The sequence below is a fragment of the Acomys russatus genome, chromosome 15 (genome assembly GCF_903995435.1).
Source record: "Acomys russatus chromosome 15, mAcoRus1.1, whole genome shotgun sequence".
NCBI classification, from domain to species: Eukaryota; Metazoa; Chordata; class Mammalia; order Rodentia; family Muridae; genus Acomys; species Acomys russatus.
In genome coordinates this window covers 56,909,306-56,923,490 of record NC_067151.1, presented here as the reverse complement: position 1 = coordinate 56,923,490, position 14,185 = coordinate 56,909,306, and the positions used below count along the sequence as shown (strand labels likewise).

At 49.4% G+C, this 14,185-nt stretch overlaps 1 protein-coding gene across 1 annotated transcript in view; it reads left to right on the top strand.

The window, feature by feature from the left end:
* Positions 1-13,202, top strand: part of Tmem131l (transmembrane 131 like) — a 132,293-nt gene extending 119,091 nt beyond the window's left edge. Inside the window, exons 28-35 of the mRNA XM_051157365.1 lie at positions 527-684; positions 1,705-1,887; positions 4,645-4,723; positions 5,988-6,070; positions 9,600-9,720; positions 10,596-10,687; positions 11,769-11,908; positions 12,423-13,202. Of these exons, the coding sequence (XP_051013322.1) occupies positions 527-684; positions 1,705-1,887; positions 4,645-4,723; positions 5,988-6,070; positions 9,600-9,720; positions 10,596-10,687; positions 11,769-11,908; positions 12,423-12,698 (1,132 nt within the window). The 3' untranslated portion in view covers positions 12,699-13,202. The remainder of the gene's footprint in view (positions 1-526; positions 685-1,704; positions 1,888-4,644; positions 4,724-5,987; positions 6,071-9,599; positions 9,721-10,595; positions 10,688-11,768; positions 11,909-12,422) is intronic.
* Positions 13,203-14,185: the final 983 nt, after the last annotated feature.

Genomic DNA, 14,185 nt, shown 5'->3' with positions numbered 1-14,185 from the left:
TGTAGGCGCTGCACTCCACAGCAGTGTGCCGAATATGGTAATTGCTAAGCAAATGTTTGCAAATGAGGAAGAATGTATTTAAAGGAACACTCAGACCTCCCACCAGATACTAAGCAGCTCGTTCACCCGGTGAAAATCCAGGAAAACAGGCCAGGAGCCCTGGCTCTGCTCCTGAACTGCAAGGTGATCTTGAGTCACACTGTGGAATCTGTTTTTCTCTATATAAAATATGAAATAGATTAAATATCTCTAAATTCATTCTAACTCAAAATGGCAACCTCTTATTGGGTTGCAGAAATGCAAAGCATTTAGCCTATGGCTTTTTTGTGCTAAACATGGTCCTACCCCTGAGCCACACTTCGGCCTCCCACATTTTCAGGGGCCTTTCTTGCTCCTCATCCTCCTACTAGACTCAGAGAGGGGGCCCCAGCTTGTCCCACATTGTGACTTTCACCTGACATATCTCAAGTAGAACGTATTTTTGTGTAGTGAGAAAGAGGTGTGACTCCTCTTGTGGCTCCCCCAGGCCTCCTGACCAGAGTGAACTGAAGCTTGTGTGCAGCGACTTCGAGAGGCCGGAGCCGAGCAGTGACGTCAGAAGCTGGTGTGCCCAGGACAGCACTGGGGAGACGTGTAAAGCTGGCATGGAAATTGCGGGCAGCTCCCCTGTACGGAGAGAGGAGGGTATGTAGCACAGAACTGTGATTGGTCTCCTTGTATCTGTCCTTTGAAAGTCTCGAGTTCTGAGAAATACCCCAGCTGTCACTTTACAGGCCACATAGCTGTTGGCAACTGCACAAGAAACTTGTCAAGGTTAGGTCAGAGCCTGAGCATGGCTGCTGTCCCCTGAGGTCTGTCCATTCCCAACTGTCATTGTGCATACCACTGAAGGAACAGGGCCAGTGTGTACAGGCCATAGGCAAGGGCCCCTTGGAGAAAAGGCAGAGCCAGGTGAGTTGGGGTGTCCAACTTTTGAACTGGTGTTTTCTGCATAGTGCTATAATTTCTGGATCAGACTGCTGGTCCCAGGAGTGGAAGTGTGGGGATACCAGTGCCAGAGCCAACAAGGCAGGGGCCACTGAAGGTGGGAATCGAAGTATAATCTGTGATCCAGTCCACGCCGACATACCACACACTAGCTCCTGTGTGCACACTGGATGGACACCAAGGCAGCAGCTTCCATCCCTTTTCATTGGTAATCTCCAGGAAAGATGAGTGTCACTCTTCAGGCTTAACTGGACCTTCTTCCCACACATAATTATCAGCAGTGCTTTGAAACCTTTAATGAACATCTTGATAAAGAGAGGCATTATAAGCCTCTCATCTATTCAGTCGTATAGACACGATTTTCTTGGTAGAATTTTTGTTTGTTATTTCTAGAAGCATTTGCATGTAATTCAGTCAGTTTTGCAGTTTGAGGTTCACGTCCCATGTGCCTGCTAGGCAAGTGCTCCTCTACTGAGTTCTTCAGAGCCCTGGAGCCATTCTTAGATGAAGGTTCTACTTGATCCTGCTGTCCGTCCACATGCAGCACAGCCTCAGCCCTTGCCCTGCTGTTCTGGGGCCGTGATTTTACTAACTGAGCAGAGGTGGTGGCTGTGAGCATCCCCTGGCCTTCTTATCCCCCTTCTCCACTTGCTGCCAATGGCACTAGGAGGATGGGACCTGCCTTGGTGCAGCACGGCCCCTCTTCTGCCTCTCCAGACAGTTACTACCAGAAGTCTGAGAAGAAGTGCGCAGACAAGTTTTGCTCGGACTCCAGCTCTGACTGTGGCAGCTCCTCAGGCAGTGTGCGGGCCAGCCGGGGCAGCTGGGGCAGCTGGAGCAGCAGCAGCTCTGACTGCGACAGGAAGCCAGTGGTGGATGCACAGCACTTCCTGCAGCCTGGTGAGTCCTTAGGGCCCTTGAGGTACCTTGCAGAGGACAGCAGGTGGGCTGTGGCTTTCAGGCTCATCTTGCCTCAGGCTGTCTACTTCCCTCTCCTCTTCCTCCTCCTCCTCCTTCCTCCTGGTCACCATGTTGCTGGTACTGTCTCATTTCTATCTTGAAACACTTCAGAGACTTGTACATTTGTCCATCTTTTATTGTGCTAAGCAGTTTTACAGAATTGGTTGTTTTTAAAACCATTTTTTACATGTATAGAGTGGTGTACATTCACACTGTACAGCCATCACCGCAATCCACTACCAGAATTTTCCACCTGACTGAGTCTGAACCCATTGAATTGTAACTCCCATTTCTCCCTGAGCCTCTGCTCACCTTCTTTAGTTCTCTGCCCCTAAGAATTTAATTGCTTGGGTATCTCACATAATTAAATCTTGACTGATGGTAGACATGTGTGATTGTCTTACGTGGAATGTATGGTTGTAGATTGTATATGCTTGTTGTATGGAACTGGATGGTTGTGACCATGTGTGATGGTCTTATGTAGAGCAGAAGTGATTTTGGATCACGCATGATCATTTCTGTGGGTCAGATGTCATTATCTTTTGGTGAATGGTTTATTCACCCAGTGTGATATCTCCGTGGGCTCAGCCACCCTGCAGAAAATGTCACTAGTGACATTCCATTATGCATGTTTTGTTTGTTTGTTGGATATGCTCATCAGTGGTTAGTCCAGTCTGATGCTTTTACCTTTTGGCTGTTGTGAATAAGAATATTGCTGTTATCAGCACTTTTCCACCCTTATCTTTGAGAATTTAGTGACGGGAGAGGTTAGAGTCATGACTGTATTCCTGTCTTCCAGAATTAGCGATCTTTTTTCTACATTGCATTTATGTTTTTGTTGTTGTTGTTACATTTATTTGTTATTACATACGTGTGGGCGTAGCTGTGTTTGGGTGTTTGCATGCGCGCGCGTGCGCACACATACACACACACACACACCATATTATACATGTGGCGGTCAGAGAACAACTTGTAGAAGTTGCCTCTCTCCTTCTACCCTGTGGGCCCCAAGGATTAGACTGTGGTATGACAGACAGCAAGTACCTTTTCTCACACACGCACATGCACACATGCACACATGCACACACTTTTTAAAGGGAGGAAGCCTTTGCTTATTTACCCACTTATCTCAAGGGCCTCACTATCATGAGTACTTTTAATGCTGTTTTTGTGTTATGCTCATAATTTCATTAGAAACACGGGGAATTGTTTGTTCTTAGTTTGAATAAATGAAACACTAGCTCCAAATAGCATTCTGGTTTTCGTGTTTTTTTAATAGTCCTGTGTCAGCAACTCATTCTCTTGAGTTGTTCTCAACACAGCAAAGGGGCAGCAGACTCAGTAAAGCTCAGTCTGTGTTGCCTCATGTGTGCAGGAATGCTGGCCTTCCAGAAGCCCAGGCCACTTGCCACCTATCTCCTGCCTTCCTGGTAGACAGGTGTGGTGACCCGGCCCTGGACAGAAGCCCAGCACCAGCACTCAGAGAGGCTGTTAGTGGGGATCACGACTTTCAAACCAGAGGATGAGACTCTGTCTCAAAAACTTAAAACAGAATAAAACAAAAATACAGGGGTGTGGGATGGCTCAGTGGCTTAGCATGTACAATACTTAAGGTTCAAATCCAAATTCAAATACCAAAAAGGCAGAGACAGTTGTGAGACACCAGTCCTAGAGAAAGCCCACTTGTGGCTCCGCCCCGGGCCTCAGCATCCTTTCTGTTTCCCTCCTTGCTCCCCACCTGCCTCTTCATTGCTTTCCAATGCTCCTAAGGTTTCAGTGCCGCAGATAAGGATTGGATGTCTGTTTGGTAAATAGGGTTTTTCTCTACCTCCATGAACAGACCAGCCCCTTCCTTGGAGTCTTAGTCTCATAGAAACACAGACTAGCTAAGGGTTAGGCTTTTGACATTGGGGATTTTCATGGCTGGAAGCAGCTCGCTTTTCACATACTAATTTTGTACTCTGTTTACTGTAGGACTATGAGTTTGCCAAGCGGCACACACATGGGACTTGAAATAAAACTTAACTTCAAGAAAACACAGAAAGATTTAGGAAGGAAGGGTGACTCTTAAAGAACTGTAGGAATATTAATGGTATTACTGTACAGAGATGCAGTGCAGTCTTTATGTTGTGTCTGAAGGTTATAGCACGGCAGGAAAACATCCGTGACCTTGGGTCCCCACCACCCACATAAAAGCCAGGGTGGTGATGCCCTGGAGGACAGGGCTCTGACAGGCCCTTGGAGCTCATGGCTTTAGCTCTGTGTTTATGAGCAGACCCTGTCTCAAAAGCCAAGATAGAAAATGACAGAAGAGAGCCAGGCATGGTGGCACACGCCTTTAATCTCAGCACTTGGGAGGCAGAGGCAGGTGGATCCCTGTGAGTTCGAGGCCAACTTGGTCTACAAAGGGAGTCCAAGACAGCCAAAGCTACACAGAGAAACCCTGTCTCAAAAAATAAAAAAAGACAGAAGACACCCAACATTGACCTCTGGTACCTACCTGCATGTGAACATACACCTTTACACACACATGCAAAATATACAATTAAAAGAACGAGTGGGTATGTGACTATCGGTTTAAAATGAGAAATAAATCACTCGTTAGGGGCTAATACGGACACTGTCTGCACCTGGACACAGAGTGCGCACAGTCGGCTTGAGAAGATGTCCTCTGATCCTGTGCTGCTTTTCATGCAGGAGACCGTGTTTCCCCACTGGATCTCCCTTCAGAAGCTTGTGTTCCCGTGAGCCTCTCTCAGCACATCTGTAGCCCCATGTGAGTACTGAGGGGCCTCGCTGCCTCACTGTCAGGTTTCTTTCTGTCAGTGAGGTGCTTCGTGGTACATCATTCTATAGGCTGAAATAGGAACGCCTTTTAAAGACCCAAGTAAACAAAATCTGATGGTATTATTAACTCAGACAAGTAATCGTGATCCCAGCTCATGTGAAGATTCTCTGCTGTTGTGTCTTCTCAAGGACGTGACCACACTGGGAAATCTGTCATCTCTGTAAGCAGAAAGGGGAGCCATCTCCACTGGCCTAGGACTTGAATTCAGTCTGCACACCGATAGTTCAGAAAGCCTTCAAGAGCCTGGTAGACACATTGACAGTTCCTTTGTATGCTTCTGTTTTCAGCATTGGATTTTAAAAAAAAGAGTTGCCCTTCGGTCTCTGTAGGCAGTATGTTCTAGAACCTACACACACTCCCAGGTCTACAGATGCTCAGGTCCCTCACGTAATGTGGATAGTAACATGTGCCTGTGATCCTGGCACTCAGAAGACTGAGGCAGAAGGATTGCCATGAATTTGAATAGCTTGGGCTTTGTAGTACTAAAGACTAGACTGGTTTAGCTAGTACTATGTGGCAAAATGTTGTCTCGGATAACAACAAAGTGACAATATTTTCATAGAACTATTTGTGCCAGTCCTCTCATATACATTTAATCATCTCTACATTACTTAAAGTGCTAATGCAGTACAGATGCTCTGTAAATAGGTGTCAAATTGCCCTTTTTAGGGAATAATGGCAAGAGAGAAGTGTAGCTTTTCAGTACAGACTTGGCCTTTGGGAGTCTGATTCCACAGGGCTTGCTCGGCAGCTTCCTCCAGGTGTTTTCAGGCCACCATGTGGAACCCATGATGACCGAGGGCCAGCTGTGCCTTTCATAGTGCGAGGACAAAGGATATGGCTTGGGTAGGGCGCCAGGTTCCCTGGATGCTTTGTGAGAGGGCAGGCATATGAGTGTGTGAAGGTTTGGCTGACACAGGGAAGCTCCCTGTGCACTGTGTGTCAGAGGCAGAAAGCCATCCAGCAGTGAAGACTGCTTTCTCTATGAAGGCAGGCCGGAAGCTGCAGCTGAGCCCTCGGCGATCCAGTTGATTTGTCATAGTATCCCTCAGCTCTGGCCCGGCCTTGTGCGTCTTTAACACCTGTGTGTTTCTGAAGGGACTTCAGTGAAATGCAAATGAGATTTTGTTATGGAGTTTTTTGATTTCCCTATGCTTTGAAGTCATGCTTTCTTGTCCTCCCTTTGCCACAGAGATGTGAGTGGCCTGTCTCCGTTCCCAGAGCCCTCCTGTCCTGGTCTTCCTGCTGCACCTGTAGCTGCTGGAGAAGAGAAAGGTGAGGCTCACTCTGACAGGCATCAACCAGGGGCTGCGCTGGGCGCTGGAGAAGCCACCTCAGGTGGGGCCTCTCCCCAGCCTTGTCCGCAGGCCTTAGGAAGGCACTGCTCTGTGGAGGGACAGCAGCCATCCCAGCCAGCCAGCCCTCCTCATTGTAACACCCTCAGCAGACAGGACCCAGGCGGCCCTGGGACATCCTGAGGCTCCCGCTGCACTGAGCTCACTCCCTCAGTCAGACATAACAGAAGGCAAGAGAGGGTGTGGCCCGAGAGGAGCAAGGCTGAGGTGGGAACCAGCCAGGACAGTGGACTTCCTGTCCTCACCTGGCTGCCTTCTCCCCGAGCCCACCATATGGGAGCACATTAACTGGGCTCCAGGAGCCTGGGTGAGCAACCTGGCTCCTGAACCAGGACTAAGGCTGCCCACACCTCCTGCCAGTGGGTAAAACACTGGCCCCAGACAGTGGACCCTGAGGTGGTGAGAAGGTACCCCTGCTTCCTCCTGGGGTCTCCAGTGAGGAGCCTCTTTCTCCTCCACCATCAGATCTTCCGTTCTCCCTTTCTTAGCTTCTATCTCTGTCTTCTCTCTGGTCCCGTTTTATTCTGGGGCTTCTTCCAAATCAGGGTCAGGAATCATAGTGTGACGTGCCTGGACATTACTCTTCATGGAAGCACTAGCTTTGGCATGCATATTTGTTTCTGTGCATAGAAATTTATAAATGCTGCATGAGGGAGGTGGAAAGTTCCAGGTCAGCTGGAGCACACAGCAAGGCAGAAGCTGTTCTACCCATTGGAGAGTTAGGAGGATAGCTGAAGGCTCTGTGCATCTTGCAAATGTATTCTGAACTTGTCAGATCATTAATGAAAACAGACTGTTTGTGAATTGGGTCCAGTCAGTAATCCATACAACACAAATGTTTCCAATGAAAGAAAATGAAAAATTCAGTCATTTCTACTTTGCCAGGACAAGGTTTGGTTCTACTGTCATGTCTGTGAGCTAATAGAGGGCAGGGTTTGATTTGCTCCAGGGAACAGTTAGAAACAACAAATTCCAGATACCCAGGCCAGCAGAGCTCAGTAGAGGAGCACCCGCCTGGTAAGCACAAGGCTCTGGGTTCCATCCCCACCACCAAAAGCTGCATCTCCATTACTGTGTGCTATGCTGCCTTTGCTTTGTCTGTTAGAGTTTTCATGAGAACTGGTGTTCCAGTCAGGCGTTAACATGTTTCAGATGTCATACCTGGCACCCACTGACAATCTACAATTGCTTTTAAAAAAAATTATGTCTTGCGCTCCTTGGCTATGTTTTAAAGTCCTAAAGAAATCAGTTGTCTCCTCCTCTGCTGTGTACAGGCATCGCTCTGCTCACTTCGCTCGCCCTCGCCTCTCCACTTTTGTCCCTGTCCCACAGAAATGTCTTGTCCCTTGGGAGCCATTTCCTTGACTTCTGTATGTGGCTGCCTTCACCTTGCAAAGCTCATGGTGAGGTTGCTAGTCCTGCCCAGCCTCCCCTCTTCAGGGAAGCCAGTATTCCCAGCTCCCTCATTCCTCATGGCTCACAGTGGCATCTGCTGTCCCTACTGGTCTAATTGCCTTCTGCCTCGTTCTGGTTGATCCTGCTTCCTTCTTCTACAAACGAGAGAGCCTATTCCACACCTTCTAAGTCGCCCTCACCCACACTGGCCCACTGTGGGAGGCCATGTGCTTCTCTGCTGGGAGTGGCCTTCCATTCCCTCCTCCTCCATCCGGTCAGTCCACAAGTGTGCTGTGTCCCCTCCCATCCTTAGCCCCCAGAATAGCCATGCTCTGCCTCTGGGTGCCCTTCTCTGCCTGCTGCTGGGTTTCTTGACGCCTGTCCCAGAGGCCTCCTTAAAGACCATGTTGGTGGATGGCAGTGTCCCCTGTCCTTCTCAACCTCACTTTGCCAGCACCACACCCCTAAAGCAGGAGTCAGGTCCCTGGCATTTCCACATTGCCCTATCCTTGTGTCTTCAGTCCCCACACAGGCCTGTTTCAGCTGTGGGTCCCTGATCCAGTTCCTCATCACCCCACAGTGACCTTGGCTCTTCAGAGCCTGAGGCTTGGTGCCGGTCCCTCAGTCAGCTCCTCCGCCGGTCTCCTCCACATTTAAAACTTGAAGCCTCACCTTAAATTCCCACATCTCTCAGGTTTCTGTCTTCAGCTTGGGCCTCTCTCAGGGCCATGAACCCACCTTACAGCCAACTTCTGGTTTAACTCCTTTTCTTGGGGTTCTAGTGTGAGCCAAGTGCTCAGCTTTCCCTTCCTTCTTCCTAAGTGCCTAGACAGACCCCAAACCTCCAAGTCATCCTGGGCCCTTTCTGTGTGTCTCACACATGACCTACCTTTTTACTCTGGTCACCCTCCCCTTCTTCATCTGTAGAGTCTGGCACCTCGCTCCCCACTTCCTCCCTGACTGCCCTGCCTTACTTAACACTTGCCTTATCAGTCACTTCCTCACAGGGGTCCTGCTTCGGCCTTCCCCCTTTTACCACATGCCATTATGTGTTAAGCATAAATGGGATCACATGACTGTCAGGGCTGGGAAGCCCCTGAGATTTTTGTGCTACCTGAAAACAAGACTCACAGTAGAGCGAGAGGCATGAGCCTCATCCTGTCCGTCCTTCCTCAGTCGCTCCAGAGGTAGCACAGACCCAAACAGGCCCCTGGGTTTAGGGAAGCCAAGCCTTACTAATGGACGGGATGCATTGTCGTCCAGGGCCGGCCATGTGTTGTTGATGCCCTGTGTGGTGTGGCCACGCCCGCTATTGGCAGGCAGCGATGATCCCATAAGTACAATACTTCCTTCTGCCAGTTATGAGAGCTAGACATGTTTAATGCAGTGCAGAGAAGGCCCAACAGCAAAGTGCAATCCTCCTAAACTGCAGTTTGTGTGACAGAATGGAACAGGTTTTCCCAGAGGGATGATCACCTTTCTGTCTCAGACACTGGGCTGTGCCGGCTGCACCAGTACAGGCTTCTGTGCGTCCGTTTCCCTTAGTGCCAAGTGGCCTGAGCAGCCCCAGAAAGACACCTGGACAAGGGGGATGTAAATGTGGCAGGAGACGAACCTTGAACCTCGGGAACCCAAGTCTGTCCCGTAGCAGACCTGTGGCTCTGCTGGAGGCCTGCGTTCCAAAGTGTTGGCTTAGCATATGTCTGTGGAAAGATGGTCCAGTATCGCCCTCAGTATTTCTGCTGGCTAACCATGCAAAACGGGCATGCCCGTGGGAACTCGTGCCCAGCACTCACACTACTACTCACCGTCCAGGGCTTTCCCTCCAAAGCATGGTGCCAATCCCAGCCTGCCTTGAGTCCCTCCCTCCTTCCCTTCACCATTCCGTCACTGGCTACCCTCTGTGGCGGCCCAGGCACGGAGGACTCATTCCCTACCCTCAGTCACATCTTTACCAGAAGGTTTCCTCAGAGAGGCCTGAGCCCCACACTTAAATTGCCACATGGACTCTGCCACTTAGGCTCTCACTTGAACATACCTCCTTGAACCCTCAGGTCTGTGTCAACCTGGAGGCCTGTGGCCTTCCCAGCCAGTGTGTCTGACCAGCAGCTTCAGCTGCCCTGTGGAGAACGGTGTGCCAGCTGCGTCACAGGAGCCCGCCTCCACCCCTGACAGGTAGGTCTCATAGCTCTGACACAATTCGGCCTGGCCTAAGGCAGGCCTGCAACAAGAGCTGGAGCTCAGGTCATCCTCACGGAGACAAGGCCTGTGCCTCAGAGCTGTGTGTTTTCTGCCCTCCAGAGTTACATTGCATGAAAAACAGACCAGCCACTGTGAGACATGAAATGAGAGCAGCAAAGCAGGCAGCCCCACCAGACTTTGCTCTGTAGGTTGAAAGCATGATTTCATACATGGAACAAATCTGAAAATGCTCCTATTTCTCACTCCTTGGCAGATTGTCATTTTCCCATGGCTCATTCTTGAACACGTTTACAAATTAAACCAGTCAGGAGCCTGATTTAAAAAAAACAAAAAAACAAACAAAAACCACAATAGCAGCTGCTTCAATTTGCCACATAGTGTTGTATTATTCAGTCAGACATGGCAAACACCGGTGTCTGTTGTCAGAGCCTCCAGTCTGTAGTGGTCACAGTATCAGTGACAGTCTGTAGCAGTGAATTTTCCAAGCTTAATGCGGCTTGCGTTCTGAGGACACTTGATTGGCAGAGCCAACATGGTGAAGCCTTTCAGGTATGCACTGAGACCCTGGGGTGCCCCTCTCCATGGTGCTAATGCAGCTGCAGGCAGGTGCTGTGTCTTGTTAACAAGTGTGGTTAGGAAGGGCAGCCAAGTGGTGCCCTGCAGGTAGAATGTCATCGATAAGAAAGTAATCCTTTGACCCTGACTTGACAAAACCATGGTCGTTTATTTCCCTGAATTGGGGCTTTTCAGATGAGGACGCAGGGCAGTAGAGACAGTTCTTCTGTCTTTACGTGATCTCTTGGTGTCCTGTTTTTGAAACCGGACCTCGTTTCTGTTTGTTTCCGTAGCAGTTTCATTGACTGGAGTGCGTCGTGTGAAGGCCAGTTTCCTAGTGTGTACTGCCCGCTGGAACTGAACGATTACAATGCCTTTCCAGAAGGTAAGGCATCTGACCAATGCCAGTGGCACTCGTTCATTCTTAGAAGCCAAAGCAAGGGGATGTGCGCTTAATGTAGCAACTCACAGTGAGCTACGAGCCGACTGTGATGACCCTCCAGGGGGCTGCTCCTTAGGTCCACTTGTGTACACAGAAAGAAGCGATTGTGACTGACCCCCACCCCCGGCAGCCCTCAGTCTGGTATCTGGGGGCTGCTGTGTGTAACCTCATCCCATTTAGTCCTGTAAATTAGGAGGAACCGCGTCACTTCTGGGTCTAGTCTCATAGGACCGTAGTCTCTATAGCCCTAACAGGGCAGCTTTTCTAACTCTTCAGCGGCGCGTCTCCTGTGGGGCAGATTCATTCTTCAGCATGTCCTGACTTTCCCCAGAGGTGTGGGAAATCCTGCCGAGGGGGCAGGGGATGCGTCTACAGCAGGAATAGTGGGCACTGACAGGTGCTCAGTCTCAGATCATGTGCTGTAATAAGTAACTTAAGACTTGGAGAATTCCCTGGTCATCTGGAAAGTGCAGGAGACAAGTGGGCCAGGATTCCTCATGCTGCCACTGCCACTCCCAGCGAAGGTTAAGGAAGTCCTGAGTCCAGTGTTGATTCCTGGCACATGCATCTCAGCCATAAAACCACAAGAGGGCGCTTTGGCAACTTTCTGTCTAGGATTGAGGCTTTATGTCTCTATTTTCTTGGTGATATCTAGAACTACTTGGTTTACAATGACTATCAGACCATGTGGTCCACGCGCAGATCATTGCAGCTAGGAGCACTGCTAATTAACAAAATGGAACAGAACATAGTGGGGTGATATAGTCAAGAGAGCCTGAGACCCTGGGGTTCCATCCCCAAGCACTGAATGTGTTACGGGGGCTAAGAACAGGTAAGAATTTTGGCACTGTTCACTTCTTTTCAATGCTCTAAGTAAACTTTGTGCATTAGAAATATCCCCGTGAAATGAACAAGTGCAGACACGTTAACATGCAGACTAGACTCACATGTTAGGGCCAGTATAGTAAATCTGAGAAGGCTTTTCATCCACGAGTGAGCGTGCTGCTTCTCCCATTCCTCATAGAAAACATGAGTTACACCAGTGGCTTCCCCTGCTCCTCGAAAGTTCAGACCGACTTCACTGCCCACAGCGCTCCCTCCACCTGGAACACTCCAGCCAGCGTGCCCACAGCCTGGGGGCAAGCCAGTGTCGCCAACTCTTCGGTGAGTGTCACTCGTCTGGTTCGTCTTCAGTGCTTACTCCTGTAACTTGCTCCCATCAGCATGGAGTTCAGGTCGGGCAGAGCTGGTGAGATTCTATACACAAGCGTATTGGCCGCATCCTGCAGGATGTAATGTGCGGACAGATGGTGGGGACTCGAAGGCCGGGGCAGGAAGTCTGTGTCACAGGCCTTAGGTGCCCTCCACAGCCTTCCAGCTGAGCTGGAGGAGTTCCACAGGTCAGGCAGGATTGCCCATCACCGTCTCTTCTCATGTCCACAGCACATGTTTTTTTCATGTGAAAGGCATCTGGCTGATCCTTGAAACTGCAGGTAGACTGACTTAGTTAGATGACAGTTCCACAGTCTCCTCAAGCAACCCAGAATGTTAGGGACAGTTTAACAGCTCTCGGCTAACTGGGTGGACATGACGCCATGGCTGTATCCCCTGGGGTGTCCGTTCAGACTCGGGGTTGCATCTTGAAAGCCCCCTCTTTTTCTTCTTTATTCCACTTCAGTCCTACCTCACGAGCACCCGAAGTTTGTCTCCCATGTCTGGACTGTTTGGTTCCATCTGGGCCCCACAAAGTGACGTGTATGAAAACTGCTGCCCCGTCGTCAGTCCTCCCACAGAACATTCGACCCACGTGGAAAACCAGGTCGTGTGCAAGGAGTACTACCCGGGCTTTAACCCGTTTCGTGCCTACATGAACCTGGACATATGGACTAGCACGGCCAATCGCAGTGCAGACTTCCCCCTGTGCAGAGACTCCAGCTACTGCGGGAATGTGTGAGGGGTTGAGTTTCGAGCAGTGTGAATAAAGGGCCTTGTGTTTTGATTCCTAGCATAAACTGGTTGTTGGGATAGAGTTCAGCATTGGTGGATATTTTGGCACTTTTATATAAAAATAAATGTTTTGTTTGTTTGTTTTTGTTTTTAAATCTGGGTGCTTGTTTTCTGAACCCTCCGTGAGTTTTGGAGACTTGGCTTCTCTGGATCACAGTTTCCACCATTCAGGAAGTGGGTGGCTGTGGTTCTGTCCAAGCAGATCCCTGGGAACCTGCAGAGAGCGTGACTTAGTCCTTCATTCTCTGGAATTCAGTGCTTTTGAAGAGGACCTTGTGTGTAGTCTCTGCAACCAGTCAGATGAAGGCTGCCGAGGAAAGGCCACCTAGCAGGAAGTCACTCTCTGATGGAGGCTCTCCAGGAAAAGGTCCTGGTGCTATTTCCTGCTATCCTTTTGGTAACAGTTGTCCTTGGCACTCTGCTAGGCCAGTCAATGGTGGGCTTCCAGGAAGTGGGGCCCTTCCTTCCGGGAAGTGGGGATCTTCCTTCTGGGAAGTGGGGTTTTTCCTTCCGGGAAGTGGGCTCCCCTCAGCACTAGTACCTTGGGTAGTTGGGTGCTGGTGGTAGAGCAGTTGGTCACCGGTGTTAGAAGCCTGCTCTGAGGTGACAGTATGTATTGCTAAGTATAAACATTGAGAACATTTTCAACTTTGAATAAGTTTCTTATTTTTATATCCCCACTTTGTCTTTATTGGAGACTGAGGTTGGAATGCCTTTGAGTGGGGTGCTACAATTGTTGGTCCAATTTGCTCCTTTTACTGAGGGTGAGTGGGGAGCCCTGGAGGGAGACAGGTGGCATACAAGCTCAGGGCTGCCCTTTGGTAGGACTAAGCCTTCAGGGCTTTAGTTCCAGGTAGCCCCCTAGTCAGCATACCAGAATCCTGGCGTGGCTGAAGCAGGCCCTTCAGCACTGAGTAGTGTTAACTTGTTTTTTTTGTTTGTTTGTTTGTTTGTTTTTTGTTTTGTTTTTTTAGTTTTGCTTCTAGAGAAGGAGAGGCAAAGACTTAGATGCCTTGACAGCCATATGTCCCTGTCATTATTCCTACAAACCAAAGAGTAGAAACGTCACACCTGTTTACTGTCAGATAATAAACTGCGGTACATCCAGGTAACGGACCTCCACCCTGTCTTAAAAAGGAGTGGAACTGACCCATGCTGCAAAGGTGAGCTTTGAGAACATTGCGCTAACTGGAATAAGCCAGGCAAACACTGGCAGGGTCTGCCTATGAGGATGGAGAGTGATTGACAGCAGAACAGAAGCTGTTTGGGGGGAGGAGGGAGGGAGAAACTAGCATTGATTGGCCTAGAGCTGCTGTTCAGGATGACAAGTTCCGCAGGTGGATAATGGTTACACAGCACTGTGAACAAACAGCGCTGATGGGCTAAACACATACAGGTAAAATCGTTAAAAATGATGAATTTTGTGTTTTGTAT